The sequence below is a fragment of the Macrobrachium rosenbergii genome, chromosome 51 (assembly GCF_040412425.1).
Source record: "Macrobrachium rosenbergii isolate ZJJX-2024 chromosome 51, ASM4041242v1, whole genome shotgun sequence".
NCBI lineage: Eukaryota > Metazoa > Arthropoda > Malacostraca > Decapoda > Palaemonidae > Macrobrachium > Macrobrachium rosenbergii.
In genome coordinates this window covers 44231553-44251097 of record NC_089791.1, presented here as the reverse complement: position 1 = coordinate 44251097, position 19545 = coordinate 44231553, and the positions used below count along the sequence as shown (strand labels likewise).

The 19545-nt window shown below is 41.6% G+C and overlaps 1 protein-coding gene across 1 annotated transcript in view; it reads right to left on the bottom strand.

The window, feature by feature from the left end:
* Phax (phosphorylated adaptor for RNA export) overlaps positions 1-19545 on the bottom strand; it is a 57822-nt gene that overhangs the window by 1661 nt on the left and 36616 nt on the right. Inside the window, exon 8 of the mRNA XM_067095365.1 lies at positions 10225-10361. Within this exon, the coding sequence (XP_066951466.1) occupies positions 10225-10361 (137 nt within the window). The remainder of the gene's footprint in view (positions 1-10224; positions 10362-19545) is intronic.

Genomic DNA, 19545 nt, shown 5'->3' with positions numbered 1-19545 from the left:
TAGTTCAGCTCACCTGGGCACACTCTTCCTGGTCATGAAAGAGCAAAGGAAGGAGACCATACTTCTGATCTACTAAACAAGAGGGATGTTCAATCGCCAGACTTCTGGGGACTTCGAGTTAAAGGAAAGCAATATCTTAGGTTTGGATGAACCCACAGTGTTGGAGACTATAAAACTAAGAATAACCAACTGGTTTGCTCATAGTCAGTTCCTCTCTCCCCTTGCTAGAGAGAAGGAAGGATCTGCATCTACTAATCCAAACGGAGCTAGATTGTAGATTGGATACTCGGTCATCTAGATCACCTGCATGCAAGCCTGGTCAGCATGTGGCGGCTCAGCTCACTGTTCCTTTGCCCGATGGAAGAAGAAGGAAGATAGGAAAAAGAGGCCAGTCCCACTCACACACCTTAGGCGAGATGCAACCTATCCCTCATGAGCTGGGTGAACTATGACTTGTTGAACATCCACCATAGGATCCAAGGAAAAGGAGTTCAAGGACCTATGGGCAATGTCCCAAGGTAAAAGGAGATGAATGTGACCTGCATGATTACATTCCATCCTAGTACTCGATCGACAGGTTCTTCTTGAATGCGACAGACAGACTGACACCCCTGGCCTCAAAAGATCTGGCCCGAAACGTACTGACATCCACCAGGATGTTGAGGAGTATGCTTGTTTGATCATCTCACTAGTCAGTGAAATGACAATTTGGACACAGTTTCTCAGCCAACTCAGAGCTAACGAATGAGTCGGCATTAGGCTGAAGGTCTAGTCTTTAAGGAGGCAACGTAGATGTCATACTGTCAATGGAACCACAAGACCATGGAAGTGGAATGATCCATCTCACTGATCACCTTCGAAACATGTACAATGGCAAAAGGCATGAGCTCCCTTCCAGATGTAAATGGATACCAAAGATGTCTTGCTTATTCAAGACGGTTATATCAACACCAACTGCAAGTAGAAGACAGAGAGAGAGAGAGAGAGAGAGAGAGAGAGAGAGAGAGAGAGAGAGAGAGAGAGAGAGAGAAAAGACAGACTATGATCAAGCTTCTTCAGAGGTTGAAAGAATTTCTGGAAGTCCAAGTGCCAAGATCAAGTATCCTTATCTACTGAATTCAGCGAATGAATTGTTGTAATTACATCCATCTTGGTTGGGATGTGTCTGGTTGGCCACTGTACTGAATGTTCTTCTGTCTACTAGTGTACGTGCACTGTAATAGAATAGATGAAAGGACACTAGGACCTTTCGTTGAGCATGGCACTACCGTGGTGTCTTTGCTGTCACACCAATGAGTGACTATATTTGGATCTTGAGACTCTTGAAAGTCTAAGAAGAACCGGCCTGGCCAATGTTTCGAAGAATTAAAAATTTCTGGAGGAGGATAGTGTAACCATGGTACTACCTTGAGGTCCTTGCTCTCAAAGGAGTGCCTATTTGGACGTTGAGACTCCTGAAATTGTCTTAAGATCCACATAACATTCTCTCCCTCTCGGGTTGTGGATCAACTGGTAATTGCAGCAGCAGCTACCGCTTATATCTCCCACTCCTGACGAGGGTAGTGTAAATACATCAAGTTAAAAGAAATGGGGCTCCTAGACACCACTTTTCGACTAAGAACCAAAAACAAGTTGCCTAGACTAAGAACCAAAACCAAGTTGCCGGAAGTTAGTTTAGAGGTGCTGTAGAACCAAAAACAAGTTGCCTAGACTAAGAACCAAAAACAAGTTGCCGGAAGTTAGTTTGGAGGTGCTGTTGATCTCCCGATGAATCAGGCAGAACAATGGGAAGTTGTAAGCCCAAGACTTGAAACAAGGTTGCAAAGATGTCTCCTAGGTGCCAACACCATCTAAAGTTTCTAGGAGGTCACTTATCCAAGAACTTAATAGTCCCAACGTTTCTAACCATGGATGTGAAAGACGTCTCCAACATGTCAACAGAATCTGCCCAGGAGGTTGCTCCAGGAGACCTTCCAATCATTGTCACTTAATCGGACCGAAGCGATATTTCAATGTGGCATGGTTGATGGCTGTTATGCCCACGGTCCTCAGAGACAGAGCCGAATAGTTACAGCTTCGGAGTGTCGAGATTGAAGGACTAATTGACCATCTTCCTAGATTGAACAATTTTTCGAAACATCAAGGTGTCAACACCAACTGTTGCTGAACTGACTGTAGTGACTGAACTTGTCCGTCATACATCCATCATCCTGAAATGTGTCTAGCTGACTGCTCTTATACAAACCTTCGGTCTTAACACATGGGATTTACTTTCAGCGCAGCCACAGGCGAGGCAAACTACCAGTCAGAACAGAGATTTGCTCAAAATCCTCCCACCAAGAAGTAAGTCTCCCATATGTAAAGACTGAAGGTTTGTATACGTGTAGGAACGAATGACAAATTTTTTAAGTAATTTGTATTTTTCCTAACATACAAACCTAAGGTCTTGACATAAACGGCTCACCTCTAGCCAACCCTCATTCTGCTACTTGGGCCAAAAAGGTAAAGTGAATGTGTACCAACTGGATGGCGAGGCTTCCTCCCTTATTGTCGGTAGCCAACTACCAATAACCACCTTGTTTTAATTAAATGGCCGGTTCCAGCTTGCGCTGAAAGTAAATCCCATATGTAAAGGCCTTAGATTTGTATGTTAGGGAAAATACAAATTACTTTAAAAATTTAGCATGTTTTAGCATGCAATCTACTGTTGTCTAAGAAGTAAATACATATGCAATCTGTAAGTATGACATAATTTCAAGATTCTAAATAAAACAAGGAAGTGCATATGGTTGTTACATTGGAAATCGAGCCTAATCTACTCCTCACTTACTAACTTGGTTAAGTTCCAGGCAAGTGGCCCAAGTGAAAATCTGAATTACAATGTCAACTCAACTTATTGGAAAGTTGGGGAGTCTGCCCTCCCAGTACATAATGAAATCTGTTTAGGGGGGTCTGCCCTCCGAGTAAGTAATGGAATCTGTTAAGTAATAAAGACTGTCATATAACTTACACAACACAGTACCTTGGATCAACTCGCTTAGACAGTAACTGAATTGTGTAATTAATAGCCTACCTGAACTGTTTTGTAATTTTAATTCCATTTAATATAATAATTTACTGTACTTATCAACCAATTTCAGAGAAATATCCACAAAATGAACCGTTTCTAAAAATATGTACAAGACTACTTTACAGTTTGGCATAGAAAAATGTAGCCAATTGCATTTGTTCTACCTCCTTATGTTTACAAGATATGTAAAATACACAAAAATCCTAAAATATAAAAAAACCATATCATCATGGTAAGTCTGTTTTAAGTTACAAAAAAAAAAAAAAAAAAAAAAAAAAAAACTTCTCCTCTCCCCTCTGGCACAATACTTTTACTGACATTTAATGGATGCAGTACAGTATTGTGCCTAATAGCAATGTAGTGTGACATACATAGATTTTTCAGTCAGTATGTGTCCTTGTGTATATTTACACATATACACTGTGTTAAGGTTAACTTTGCACTTACTGTGTGTTCGCGCGCTCTCTCAAAATTTTAAACAACCCAGAGAGAGTGAGCGAGTGCAAACACACAATAAATGGTATTTTATCTTAATGATACATGTTTTATTTATAAACATGCACAGACTCAAAGATATAAGTATGTAACACTCATTAATGTATTACTGAACAGAGAGAGAGAGAATTACTTATGATTTGCAACTTATGTTAAAACTGTGTCAAAGATGTTTATGACTTTTTTAAATTGTATGATATTTTGTATTTTACATTGTTAAAACTGTCAAAGATGTTTACAATTTTTAAAAAATTGTATGATATTTGGTATTTTACATATCTTATAAGCACACACAGTAAGTACCCTATTTCCCAGCATCAAAGGTAGAATAACGAAAAATCCAGCATCGAAAGATTAAGGAAAAAAAGTCTCGGAAATTTACTGTGCATCTTAAAGGCTGATGGTTACATTTTTCACTGGCCCAACCTAATCCCAGAGAAAGGTTATCTCTGCTAGAAGTAGTTTAATTGTATTCTTCTTAGGTATACAAACCAGAGCCTTAAAATAAGAGAATTCCTCAGCGTGAGTTGGGCAGTCATTAACTAGTGGCGGTGGGGGAATACCCCTTACCTTCCATCACTAGTCACTTTTTCCTTTGGCCATAGGAAAGCAGGGGGGCTGAGGTGGTTAAAGTTAAAAATGGATCTGGTTTGCATATTCTGGAAAAATACAAATTACAAGTTTTTGTTCCTACGGAAATAATATACCATCGCCATTTATATAGGAGACGACTACTTATGTGGGATGTCATCTGTGACGGCTGACTGCTACACAGAAATGTACTCCAGGCTGCATGCACAAGCAAGGGATGCATTGATTCCTGTAACCCCCTCCTCAGTCTGGCATATGGGATGATAATGCAGTAGGGCACCCAAGTAAGGGAAAAAAAAAAAAATTACCTGCCTTCTGACTTGAATTCCCTTACTGGAAATTAAAATTGGAAGGCAGCTAATTCTGGATGTTACCAAGTATTGGGTCAAGAATGTAGCTCCACCTATGGTCCACCTATTAGACATCTGGCCTCATTGCCTGGGACAAAAGTTCCTCAAAAAGGCTAGACAGTTCTATGCACTGACAGGGCTCTAGCATGAGTAAGGTGAGTGACATCCTCCTCAGAGGAATCATAAGCTCAGGTACCTAATAAATCATCAAGGTAAGGTGTTCCTGGACACTGCCACCTTATGCTTGCCTGTATTAAAAAAAGGTGCTCACATTAGGCATTAAAAACATAAAGATAAAAACCATTGGGCATAAGATACATCTCATCCAGATGAAAATCATAGAAGTCTCAGTGGGGGAGCTTAAAAGAACTTTCTAATCTCCTGCCAATATCTGACTAGTGGAGATTCTGCCACTTACTCAGGGCAGAAGTGAAAGGGAGAGACCCCATCTATCTAAGATGCCAAGATACCCTTCGCCTACACTAAGCCATCCAAAGAATATAGTCTTGAGAGCAAGCTCTTGGCCCAGGCTTCACCAAAGGGCTTGTAAGGTGCTTGGGCTAGACTGTGAAGGACAGGTCTACATCCAACTAAAGAGAACAGAAGTTATCAAAGGAGTAAAACAAGACTTGCTTGGATGACTACACAAAGCTGTTAATCTGAAACCTGGTTACAGCTGAGCAAAAACTTTACAATTTACTGACAGGAGAGACTGCTACCCAGAAGAATCAGGAGGACTAGATGCTACTAGACTTGAGACCCATGTGGCGTAGCCAGGGTCATCCTGAAACCCGGGGGATCAAAAACAGTGTTGATAATCAACAAAAACTGGTTAAATGGCAGAAAGTGTAAACTTCTATCACCACCCAGGGGAAATGAAACCAGAATACAGAATAAAGATAACCACCTCTCTGCCTGAAAGCAAACAGGTCGAGCACAGAGATACAACAGGAGCTCAAACTGCCTTTTCTATTGATCTGTGCTAGCCTTCCACACCATTCTGCCTGGCAGACAAGCTGAGTGGCAAACTGTCCACTCATGGATCTGCAAATACCAACTTGCATTTTTTTTCTCTGGCATTTACCATTATGTTTGTGTTGTTGCTTAACTGAACTCCATCAGATGTAAATGGAAAACTTACAGCAATAGCACAGTTCCTGCATTTCCAACAGCAATAGCACAGTTCCTGCATTTCCAGAATGTTCATATGCAAGCAAAATGTGTCCAACAGCTAAAACCCTGACATGAATAAACCCTCAAGGAGTATCTTAGCCCTCCTTTAGAGCATCTATGAAAAATATTTTGGGAGGAAGAAATTTAAGACAAAATCTTGCTATGATGTTCCTGTTTTCCCATCACCCTGCAAGCACCTCCATGTACTTGATTCAAGGGCACGGATGAGGGGCAGGTTACAAGGAGCTGCGCAGTGATGCTCTACATCACAGGAGGATCTGCCTGTGTCAACCTTTTATGAGGTGACAAGTGGCTGTAGACAATCTGCCTGTTCCTGCTGGGAAAGGAACCATAATACCCCAGTACTTCGTCTGTTACTTGAACCCGAGTTCCAACCTCTATTAGTCTGCTTTGCCTTCACCAAAATGAAAGTAGAGGGACTTTGTCTTAAGCCAAAGGAAATAATTTCTTTGCTAGAGAAGGATGTGACACTGTTAGTAATTTCCCAAGGTTTCTACAATTTAACTGTATCTAGTATCAAAAGCATCCAGATGTTCATGCCCAGTGTTGGATGTGTCAAACCTAAACAAGTTCATTCGTCTATTAGCCTTTTCCATAGTCACCCAGCATAGTTCTAGCAGTAGTTCAGAGGAACTAGATGTTTTTGGTAGGCATGCAGGATGTGTATTTCCTTATCCTGATAAATCCTCAGTAAAGCTAGTTCCTTTGCTTTGTAATTGTGGGGTAAATTTATCAGTTCAAGGTACTTTGCTTTGGCCTCCAAACAGCACCTCAAGGGTTCATAATAGCCTGGAGGGTGGTATCATCTTTGGGGTTATCAGGGTTCTTCTGTACCTAGATGACTGGCTAGTTTTAGCCAACTCATATAAAGGGACTTTGAGGGCTAGGGGCCTTTTACTTCATCTGGCCCAGTTTCAGGGCATTTTGATCATTAACCAGGAGTCAACTTTGGTTCTGACCCAGTCTGTCCTCTATCTGTGGATGAGGATAGACACTTTCAGTTTTCAGGTGTTCCCTTTGAGGGGGGAAGAAACACATAAGACACCCTCCTTCTCTTGAAGGATTTCAACCCTTAAAATGGCTTATAGCTGAGCAATGGCTTTCTCTATTGGGACATATGGCACCCCTAGGGAAGTCTGTTGGATTGACGAGGCTCAGGATGTGTCCGTTACAATTTTACTTGAAAGAAACTTGGGACATGAAACCCCTGCCAGACTTGCCTCTAGTTTCAGTCTGTCTTTGGGGAATGTTAAATGTTGGGTAGACCGTCGAAGACTCCTTGCAGGCTTGTCCCTAGAGGTAAGGAACCAAGGCCTCACCTTATTTTCAGGTACCTTAACGAAAGGTTAGGGAGCATTCCTGGGTGATCTGGAAACGTCAGCAAAGTGATCATCAAGAGAAAAGGAGTCATATATTGACAATCTCAAACTCTTGGCTCTGTGGAAAGCCTGCAGCAATGCAAACACCTGGTGAGGGGCAAAGTGGTAGTGGTGTTTTCCAACAGCATGACCACCCTTTCATCAGGAATCAGGATAATTTGAGGTCAAAGTTTTTCCTTGCTGAGGAGATGCTTCTTTGGATGGACCCCACAGGGGGGATGGGGGGAGTGCCGTCAGTGCACCTCACGAATGGTAGGCATTACTTGAAGGTTCTTTGCAGCATCCCTTTAGCCACTAGCTGCAACCCCTTTCATTCCTTTTACTGTGTGTCCATTCATATTCTCTCTCTCTTCCATCTTACTTTCCACCCTCTTCTGACAATTATTTCATAATGCAACTGCAAGGTTTTCCTCCTGTTACACCTTCCAGACCTTTTTCCTGTCAATTTCCATTCCAGTGCTAAATGACCTCACAGGTCCCATCTCTTGGCCTTCGGCCTAAATTGTACATTCTGTTCTATTCTTTGGATGGAGTTGAGGAACTTAATGCTTATGCTTTTGTTCATTCTTGGGAAGAACTTGCAGGAGCGATCATAAACGTTCAACAGAATGGTACCTGCATACTCAAGTCTGCCAACTGCGGTTGAAACTGGGGGGTTTGCTAAACCTACACTTGTTTGTGATGGCAATACATAAGAAATTTCCAGGTTACTACTCTCTTCCAGACCATTAGGCTTAGGCAGCAGACATATTTCTCCAAGACTGGTCCAACCTAAGAAATTCCAGATTCCAGACCTGCCTTTTGGCAGGTCGTCGTCCTTGGATTCTTCCAGTCATTAAAGATCTACTTAAATCACTGCTTCAGGTTTCATCGAAACCTCCACATTTCACTATACCCCATAAGAAGGTACTGCCATCAGTGTGCCTCACGCATAGTGCACTATAGGCATTATTTAAGGTTTTTTGCACCATCCCTTTGGCCCCTAGCTGCAACCCCTTTTATTCCTTTCACTGTAGCTCCAGTCATATTCTTTCCTCCATTTTACTTTCCACTCTTCTAACAATTGTTTCATAGTGCAACTGTGAGGTTTCTTCCTGTTACACCTTTGTAACCTTTTACTCTCAATTTTCCTTTCTGCGCTGAATGACTTCATAGGTCCCAGGGCTTGGCCTTCTGCCTAACTTATATACTCTATTCCATAAGATCTACGAGATTTTCAGTGTCTGCTCAATGTTGTGTCAAGTTCACCTTGACGTCATTAATAATCCAGACCTTGAGGTTTTCAGATCTTTTGAGATCAAGATCCTGTTGAACCCTTGAAGACAGCTCTGTTAAAATATTCAAATATATAACATTTTTTTTTTTTTGGTTGAGCTAATGACCCCTTGAAGTGAATTACAAGCATTCTCTTGCAATGCAGGTGAAAAGGAGATGCTATTCTCTCTCTTTTTTTTTTTTTTTTTTTTTCTTTTCAGACCCAAGAATGATGTTGAGGTAAAAAAAAATTGCTTCTGAGAATGTTAAAATCCTAAATGTGAGTCACCTACAGTAAATATTACCCATGATTTTATTAAACAAATAAACTATATAATGTATATATTAACTACTGTATATATGGCTTCAGCTTTTTATGAGACAACACAAAAACTATCAAAATGCACGTAGTGACAAAGTTGCACAGTTTTGCAATATTCTGTTCACAACAAAAAGCTCCATTTTGGAGGACAACATTTGTCAGATAGGTTGTCAGCTATGCATGTACTTCTATCAAGACTGTACCTGACTATTAACCCTTACGGGACGGGCTAAATATATATCAAGCACACCCCTGAACAGGCAAACTTTAAGGTTGGCCAACTTAAGAAAAAAACACATCAATGGAATTAACCCTTAAGGGACAGGCTAAATATATATCAAGCACACCCCCAGACCAGGCAAACTTTAAGGTTGGCCATTTTAAGAAAAATGCACCTCAATGGAAAGAAAAGATATGCAAATGCACATGGTGTAAGAAAAAAATTCTAAAAAATTTTCCCTACCTTCCACGGGAAGTTGAAAGTGACTATTTACAACACTGTGTGGGGCCTCTTGTACAAGACACTCATAAAAATATATTAATTTTACCAAGATATGCATGTTTTTTTCTAATAATTTATTTTATTTTGTAAAATTATAATTATAATAACAGCTCATACATCATCATAACAGGTAAGAACTAAAGTCAGTAACAAATTCTGAGTATATTTATTGTAAAATATTTGCGAGATTTACTGAAATGGGGAGATGCAGTAACTTTCTGTGAGGTATACATGTTTTTTCTAATATTTCTTTGCAAAATTACAATTATAGCTGACATACTATCATACAAGATAAGAGCTACAACCAACAGCAATCCCTGGATATATTTCTGAGCAAATAAATAAAAAGACATCCTGGAGCTGCAGAGAGGCAGTACATCCTCCTATGAAATCTCAATGCATACTGATCATGTCTCTCCCATGCCAAGCTAAATAGTTGCCATGAGTCATTTACAGGCCACTGAAGTACTGTACTATGAACATCTTTCCCACTAAATCCATTCAAACAGTACGGGCGCAAATATGATTACTCATATGAGGCTTCCCTTCCATCACCCAAAACCTGTTATAGATACTAATAGGATTCCCGTCCATTAAGGGTTAATTACTAATAGGATTTCCGTCCAATAAGGGTTAATTAACTTCATTTTATATTTGAAGTAAGGTGGGAAAGATTAGTCTACTCTACCTATTATTACAAGTTCTCGTAATAGGTAGACAAAAAGATACAAACAAAGCTCTAAGCACAGTGTAAAGTACATGATCCCAGATGTAATGTGGGTGATACAGTGACAAGGGATAAAATAATGTACTTCATGACACAGAAGTGTTCTGTTGTATGAGTGCCATAATTTAATGCAAAAACAAATCTGATGTAGTACTATGCCCTAAAATTTATTCAACTCTTACATACCCTTATACTAAGGTATAAAATCAATTTTGTTTATTAAATGTCCCTTTGAAGTCACAAAAAAATACAATATTGCACCAATAGACTTATTTGCAGACAATAATCTTATACCGAAGGAAGGATTTTTACAAGAGACCTGTCACCATCATTAACTTACTGTGGATGAAGGCAAGTCATCTTCATTATCAGATGGTTGTGGAGAGGTTACAGGGGTAGAACCTGGACACTTTGCCCCACCAGGATCATCAGAGAATAGTCCTCCCAGGTGCAGGCCTTCCTCTGCTCCATCCTCACCTGAGCAACAAAAGCAAGCATATCAACAAGGCAACTGACATACAAATCAAAAAGAATTTTTTAAGATCTCATATTTCTTCATTCTCCCCTCTAGTACTGTGATTACACAGGCCCTCTGTGAAATTCATTGCCTTACTGTACTTTATCTTCTACAAATCTCCACCCTCCATTCTCAAAGTTCTCATACAAGTCTGGGTCTTTCTAATCTTCTGGCACCCATAAAAGCCCAGCCGACATTATCACATACTGTACAATTTTCCGAGGGTTGTGATCCCTGGTTATCGGCGCCGATAACTGGGAATTGGTGTTGAAAATCTGGTTATTGTCGTCACTAGACAAGCGGTGTAAAACCAGATCGCCGATAATGGGGGACTGCCTACAGGCCATCTCTATCTCCTATCAATATCATCTTATCTACAAACTCTTATCTACAAACTGAACTTCTGTAATTTCCCTTACAGTACTACTGTATTTCTCACCTAATCCTGTGCCATCTGACTCCTAAAGCTTTATTCTTAGCTTGAAATAATCTTTCAAGATATAGCTTCACTATCATATCATGAATGTAGATATTCTTTTTTGCTTTTAACATTTTTTATAAAGAGGTTAGAAATAATCTTTTAAGATATAGCTTCACTATCATATCATGTAGATATTCTTTTTTGCTTTTAAAATTTTTTATTCTATATAAGAGGTTAATGTGAAAATGAAATCCTAGAGGCAAGAGTTCAGTTTCATAATGAAAAACCATAAATAAATAAGATTTCCAGCTTCTATTTAAAAGTATATAATAAGTCTTTTCTGTTTTCACTTTATTTTACAATACTACAATGCTGAATGTCCTCAATTGTTAATTGTTCCTACACAAATACAAACCCTTGGTCTTTACATATGGGATTAACTTTCAGCGAGCTGGAAATCTAGCTGCTAAACTTTTGCAAGGAGATTCTGGTAACAGTTTGTGAAGGTAGAGGTGGAAGCACTGCCACCTAGTCGGTATACTTCTAAATTCAGTTCTACCCAGTTTTCTTTTGGCTGCAGTCTGGTATAGATGTGTGTTTATTTCTCTGTCCTGCTGTTCAACTGTCTCTTCGGTGTTTGGACATACAGTTGACCCCTGGTATTCACGGGGGATGTGTAACCCCCCCCCCCAAAAAAATAGCTAAAATCTGCAAATACTTGACACCCTTCTAAAAATCATTATAACTGCCTATTTTGATAGTTCAAACAACCCCAAAAAAAAAAAGTGCTTATACAGTACTTGAGTATTTTTATGTGCATCGAGTCATGAAAATATGAAAATACAGTAATTAGTGAATAATTCTCTATGGAAAATACCGCAAATACTGACTGTAAGCGAATTTTCCGCGAATAATGTCTAATATACATTCCACAGAAAAATCTGTGAATAAGCGGGGGTCCACTGTATTTGTTTTTATATTTTGTATTTTTTGTTTATACTTTGCATTTATTGATTGAAAAATCAACATGTTTTTGTCTCACAAATGAAAATTTCAAGTCATATTGACTTGTTTTAGCCTGTGTAAGTTTTGTAACCTTTCTCCTCATATATCATTTTACTTCTTTTTTCATGAAACCCAACACCTATCTCCTTGGTGTTTGTTTCGTGTTTTCTCTTTTCTTTATTCACGCAAATGTGGAGAGTTGGAGGGATGGTTCCCAACTCTCTATGCCATCTGTTCTATTTTTAGACATCTCTCAACCTCGTTTGAGAACTTCCCTCTTCGACGTTCTTTTCCTCCTTGTTCTGAAATGCCTTTTCATGAACAAACAGCCTTTTCATGAACAAACAACGTTTTTTATTTTCGACTACACAATTTTCATCTCTCAACCGCATTTGAGAACTTCCCTCTTCGACGTTCTTTTCCTGGTTCTGAAATGCCTTTTCATGAACAAACGTTTTTTATTTTCGACTACACAATTTCTTGGGATGTTGTAATGTACTAGTCTTTCAGATATTGTGTAACTGAGAGGACTGAGACAAGGCAGGTTTTCATTTTCCAGGCAAGGGTCTCGTATTCAGTCATAAGAAGATACTTCTTGCCTAAACCTAGCAAGTTTTCTCCCTCTCCCTCAACACGGAGGTTGATGTCACAAGATCTTTGACAGTGCTTTTGGTCCCGACTTGCTCTCCAGGACCAGTGGGAGTTACTTTCTCCTTTATAGTCTCTTGCCTGTCTTGGAGGGGGGGGGGTCGAATGCTCGCTTCCTTTCCCTCTCTGAATGTCATTCTTGGCCTCCTGAGCAGTGGGTCTTTTTCTGCCAAGAGGAAGCATCAGAGGAGGAAGAAGGTGTCATCTTGGAAGGGGTTCTCTCCTCCTTTGCTGGCCGCTTCTCAGTCTCCTTGTTCCTTCTATTCCCACTCTTCCTTCAGTTGCTTCTTCTTCCTTGGAAGTTTTTACCCCTTACCATCCTTCCAAAGCTTCATCTTTGAAGTTTTGGGTAAGGAGATATTAGCTCTCTGCCCCAGCCCCCTTGTGGGGGAGGAGGCATCACCGTCTTGTTCTATTTCAGGTTTGGAGGCTCAGAAGATGGCTGGCGTCTGGGCTTCTATAGGCCTTCCAGGAGTACCAACCTACAGTGGCCAATTGTCCCTTTCCTGCCTCTCACTTTCTCGTGTCATCCGCCTGGACAGTTGTCAGCCCTGCTGCTCTCCCCTTAAATGTACCAGTGATGCCATATCAGCCTTTGGTGTACCCTGGCCAGTATTTTGAGCCAGCAGCTCTAGGGCCTAACCCGTTCACCTCTTCGTAGACCTATGGTTCCGGAATCAGGATCTGTCAGCAGTGTATCACTCTCTCAGAGTTTTGGAACCCCTTTTGTGGTGGTGGCTTTTTCCCCCGCTTAGTCGGCAGCATATCCCTCGCAGAGCTTTGGACCCCCAACCGCAGTGGTGACTTTTACTTAGGATCTGTCTTCTGATGGTCTCATGAAGCAGTGGTTGACAGAGTTGACATCGTTTTTCGAGAGAAGTTCACCCGTGTTGTGAAGACGAAGCATCGCAGTCTTCCTTCTTTTCTCTGTCTTCAACAGACCACGGCTGTGGTTCTCCCACTCCAGCTCGCGGCCGTCTCGCTGATGAGGGGCTGTCACTACAACCAAATGAATGAGTTAATTCTATCAGACCCATGCGGCCATCATTGCGAGAACTGATGGTCATTTTATTGTGTTCAGCCAGAAACCTCAACATTTTTCAGGTAGGAAGAAATCTGTTTCATCGTTAACATTCGAACACTGGCTCTTGATTGTTCCTACATTAATATTACTCTTCGACTCTCTGAGCCAAGGTAGTTACAGTTCGTCAGCATGGATTTCTTTGGATTCCTGTTCGTTTTTGACTGCAGGTTGGTTTTGTTTACAGTAAAGTTTTGTAGAACCATACCGACCTATGATTCCGAAACAGGATTCAATCAATTAGTGTCCTATCATCTCAATTTACGGTGTGGGTGCACAGGTTTGCAGTAGCACACTCAGCATAGTGGTCAACCAGACATTCCACTGGTGGCGTGGATGCACGGGTTTGCAGTAGCACACTCAGCACAACAGTCAACCAGACACATTCCATTGGTGGTGCGGGTGCACGGGCTTGCAGTAGCACACTCAGCACAGCAGTTAATCAGGCACACTCCAGGATGATGGATGTGTGACAGACAAGTTCAGTTCCGCATCCATGATTTAAGTCTGGTGCTTGCAACTTCCCGTCGTTTTGCCCGATTCATTGGGAGATCAACAATACCTCCAAATGAAGTTCTCAACTCGTTTTTGGTTCCTATCAGTCAAGAAGTGGTGTCTAGGAGCTCCATTTCTTTTGACTTGAAGTAGTTACACTTATCCTGTGAGGAGTGGGAGATGTAAGCAGCAGCTGCTGCTGCAATTACCACTTGATCCACACCCCACGAGGGAGAGTATATTACGGAGATCTTAAGACAGTTTGAGGAGTCTGTGTCCGTATAGGCACTCCTTTGATAGCAATGACACCAGGTAGTGCCATGGTTACACTGTCCTCCTCCAGAGATTTTTGATTCTTCGGACCACTGACCAGGGCAGCAGTCTCCTAACTTAATTAAGCACAGTTCTTTTTAGACTTTAAAAGAGTCAAGATCCAAGATAGACACTCCTCAGTGTGAGAGCAACGACACCACAGTACTGCCATGGTCACCAAAAGGTCCTAGTGTCCTTTCATCTGTTCTATTGCAGTGCAAGTACACAAACAGACAACATTCAGTGCAGTGGCCAACCAGACATCCCAAGCAAGATGGATTTAATTACATGTATTTGCTGAATTTAGGAGATAAGGACAGTTGATCTTGGGATCCTGACTTTTGTAAATTTGTTCAAACTCTGAAGAGGCTTAATAATAGTCCTTCTTTCTCAACTTACTGAAGTTGGCACTGTTCTGATCTGTCTTTTCGCACCTTTAAATGAAGTACGACATCTTTGATACCCATTAACATTTGGCAGCTTACACCTTTGTCATTCTACATGTTTCGAAGTGATCAATGAGATGGATCATTCCAATTCTATGGTCCTGTGGTGCCAATGACAGTATGACGTCTATGTTGCCTCCATAAGGACTAGACTTTCAACCCAATGCCAGTGATTCATTCATTACCTTCAAGTTAGCCGAGAAACGGTGTCCAATTGTCATTTCTCTGACTAGTGAGATGAACAAATGAGTGTACCCTGCAACTTCTTGGTGACATCAGTACATTTCAGACCAGATCTTTCGAGGCCAGGGGCATCAGTCTGTCTATGGCATTCAGGAAGAACTTGTTGGTCAAGTACTAGGATGGAAAGTAATCGTGCAGATCACTTTCACATCCCCTTTTACCTTGGGATGTTGCCCATAGGTCCTTGGACTCCTTCTCTGACCAGTGAGATGATCAAATGAGGATACCCCGTAACTTTTTGGTGGACATCACTACATTTCAGACCAGATCTTTCCAGACCAGGGGCATTGGTCTACCATCGTATTCAGGAAGAACTTGTTGGTCGAGTACTAGAACGGAATGTAATCGTGCAGATCACATTCATCTCCTTTTACTTTGCGACACTGCCCATACGTCCTTGGACTCCTTTTCCTTGGGTCCTATGGTGGATGCTCAACAAGACATGAAGTTCACCCAACTCTTGAGGGGACAGGTTGCATCTTGCCTTAGGTTGTGTGGCTGCAAGGAGGTGTATGTGGGACTGGCCTCCTCCCTTTCTCCTGTCTTACTTCCTCTTCCAATGGGCAGAGGAACAGTGAACGAGCTGTCATGCGCTGGACTTGGGTGCATGCAGGTGATCAAGATGACTGAGTATCCTATTTGTAATCTAGCTCTATTTGGATTAGTTGATGCAAATACTTGCTTCTCTAGCAAGGGAAGAGAGGGGCTGACTGTGAGCAAACTAGTTGGTTATTCTTAGTTTTATAGTCTCCGATACTTTGGGTTCATCCAAAACCTTTCTGAATAGAGGATATTGCATTCCTTTAATTAGAAATGCCCAGAGTCTGACGACTGAACATCTCTCTTGTTCAACAGATCAGAGGTATGGTCTCCTTCCTTTGCTCTTTCATGACCAGGAAGAGAATACCCAGGTGAGCTGAACAACCAGTCAATTCAGATTTTTACTCAGAATCCTCCCTCCAAAAAGTAGTCTTCCATATGTAAAGACCGAGGGTTTGTATTCGTGTAGGAACAATGACAAATTTTTCAAGTAATTTGTATTTTTCCTAACATACAGACCTGATGTTTTTACATTAAGTGCCCACCTCTTACCACCCCTCATTCTCTTACTTGGGCCTAAAGGTAAACTGCGTGCAACTGAATGTATACAGACTTGGCGGGCAGTGCTTCTGTTCCTACCATCGGTAACTGTTACCAGAACCTCCTTGCAAAAGTTTAATGGCTGGATTTCCAGCTCGCTGAAAGTTAATCCCATATGTAAAGGCCTCAGGTTTGCATGTTTGGAAAAATACAAATTACTTAAAAAATTTGTCATAGTTCTTTGTTCCGTGAACATGATTATGTACTCAAAGCAGCTTGAAATGTTTGATATCTGGTATTTGGTGTTGTATTTCTCCCGTTTTCATTATTATCATCATTAGACTACCTCTCCCAATGGCCTTTGGTTAAAAATACTGTCCCCTGCCACAACTGATAAAAATCAAGGATAACACTGGTTAAGTAAGTTATAAAAAAGTTTAACTAAACCAATATGCCAAGTACCTTAGCTGTCATATGGCTGGTCAATCATAATGACCAAAACAGTTCAAGAAAAGATACTTAATATCCTCCACTGGCACCAAAGATAGAATGATTACTGCCAAATTACTGATTTTTGGTTCAACCTCTTCACTGCAGCCAGATAATGATGTAATCTACACAGCTTCTATACAGATATCCACATAAATAGGCTGTTACTAAAAGAAATTAAAGAAAAGAAGAATGTCTGTAGCTCAAGTCAAAAGTACATCTGCCTTGTAACATCAATACACTGGTAGCATCTCACTATCAACTGCAGCTTAACCTTATCAAAAACTTGCAATTCTCCAGAGAAGGTACAGTTACAGAATTGCCGTGTGCACTAAGTATACATTACTAAATGCTCATAGCAGCATTGCTTTGGACCTGGGCTACATTGCTACAGTTCACTTCCTGTATGATCTCTTCCTACTTTGTTGCCCAACTTGTAAAATTTCACCTTGCCCCAATTTTCAACTCTTGAAAAAGTATTGGGTGATCCCTATGAGATTGCAGAAATATGACTTAGGGTGAATAACCGGTGAACATTCACACCTGGATAGTAAGTTGTCACATATTATGGAAATACAGGAAATGATAGCTTTGAAAGTTCAATAAAATGTTACAGCACAATGAAAATCTTGGAAAACAAAATTTTAAGTATGTAACTTACCCAGTAGTTACATTGCTATTGTTTCGAACCGAACGACAGCTAGAATTCAAATTTTGTGCCAGCAAAACAAAAAAAATATGGCGGCTAGGAGATACCCCTTCTGCCCACAGGTGGAGGAGTTAGGAACTACTTTAACACAAAACTTCACTCGTTTCTGCCGGCTTATGCTGTTCACACGTTTGCAGCAGCTGCTAGAATTCACGATTATTCTGTTATTGGAATCTGGTGATGTACTTTGTGTTTTGTCTTCAAGAATTAGTTAGGACAAGCGAGTACATCCTTTCCAGCTTGTGTTATTTTAGCTACCTTCTTTTCTTTGCAGTATGTCAGACTCGAGCTCAGGTAAGAACGGCAATTAGAGTTTGCAGCAAAGGGTAAAAAGTGGGTTAGCTAAAGAAATTTATGATGTACATACCGCTTATGCACTTGTAGGGTCAACTAGGATGAAAAATTAGATTCTGATAGGAAGTGAAAGCTGCAGTTAGAGCTTCCTTCAAGGAAGTAGATAATCAGGATCATGAACTTTCCATTTCTCCCATTAACACTCTCCTGTTAATCACCTGATTTTCACCCAAAACCGATGCCATGACCAGCCCCTCAAGCCTGTATGAACGTGAAATTCTCGCTGGTGCTTTGAGCTGTTGAGAAGTTGGGAACCTCTGTAAAATCCTTGGAGGATGAAGTGACGAATGTTAGTATTTGTGAAGTGGAGGAGGTGGCTACTCGGCCTGCTCGTGCTCCTGGGCAAAGGTCCCTGCTAGACTCCCCATCCCCTGGGAGGAAGCATACTGGAGGCCCAAGGGAGGCGAGCGGGATCTGCTCCCAAGTAGTTGCCCCCTCAGGCGGATCTGATGTCGACTCCCAGACCGCTAAGGAGCGCCCATTTCTATAGATGTCCCCTGGCTCCCTTGCCACGTCTAGGAAAGGCGTCCCCAGAGAGGAATTTGCGAACCTTTCGAGTTCGGGAGTCTTTGCCCAGGCGCCAATGGTCCCCTTCGGGTAAGTCTCGCCGGCTTAAAAGATCTCGCGGTGTCTCGCCTGAGGCAGTACCTTAGAAGCAAACGCTTGTTCATGCTTCTCTTTCCTGGTTGTTGTTGGTGGAGGCCCGGGGCCTTTTCACCTTCCCGAGACGGTGAAGTAGCACCGAGTTCGCCTCCAAGGTGCCGATTACCATTTGCCAAGAAGAATAAGAGGATTTCGCTGATGTGGAGGCAAAAAGCCGTCGCTTTGACTGGATGATGAAGAGGAGGTACGCATGAGCGCCAGTAGCAGGAGTAGCAGCGCATTCTCTGCTCGAAGCTTCGACTGCTCGTTGGCGCTAACTCGCCTCCTCTTGTCTGCCAGACGATTTCGAGCAGGACATTCAGACCTTTCTGGCGATTTCCATTCAAGTGAAACTGGATAAGATTTTGGGTATTGTGCAACCCACTCAGAACAAGACTCGTTCTGTGGTAGCCTTTTCCTCTACACATTCGGACAGGGAAGCAGACGAAGAAGGTGATGAGGAAATAGAACAGGAGAGTCACAATTCCACTCAGCGCGATTCTTGCGCCTGAAACTTCGACTGCCTGCTGGCGCTAACAACTCGCCTCATCTGCCAGACGATTTCGAGCAGGAAGTTTAGGACCTTGGCGATTTCCATCAAGTGAAACTGATAAGATTTTGGTCTTGTGCAACCCTCTCAGAACAAGACTCATTTCTTCTGGTAGTCCTTTCCTGACACATCTGACAGGGAAGCAGATGAAGAAAGTGATGAGGAAATGGAGCAGGAGAGTCACAATTCCACTGCTTACAAGCAGCTTTTGAAATTTTGAGAATTTTCTGGATTCATTCTCTCATGTAGCGCCTTCCCCTGCGGACTCTTCTCTCTTGAGGGATTGGAAGAAGAGTGCTTCGCACTTACAAAGATCGTTTTGTCTTTTTCGGCACAGAAAGCACTAAAACGGGTCGATGCTTGGCTCCATAAGAAGACTGTCTTCTGTTTTCCTTCTTTCAGATTGACGTCTCAGAGACAACTCTGCTACGAGACCGGAGAAGCCTTCTGTTTGGGAGTTTCTGCTTCCTCCCAGGGAAACTTTTCGGGGCTTATCGACGCTTCGAGATGTTCAGCTTTTAATTCGGCAAAGGTTATGTTTTCTACGCTCGAACTGGACACCTGTTGAAGCACATCTTTCGTGATTTGAGGCGGTCAGTCTTCTTTTTTGACTGCTCCATTGGAGCGCAAGATGCATGTTCTCCAAGATTTCTGCATGTAAGTCCTTCC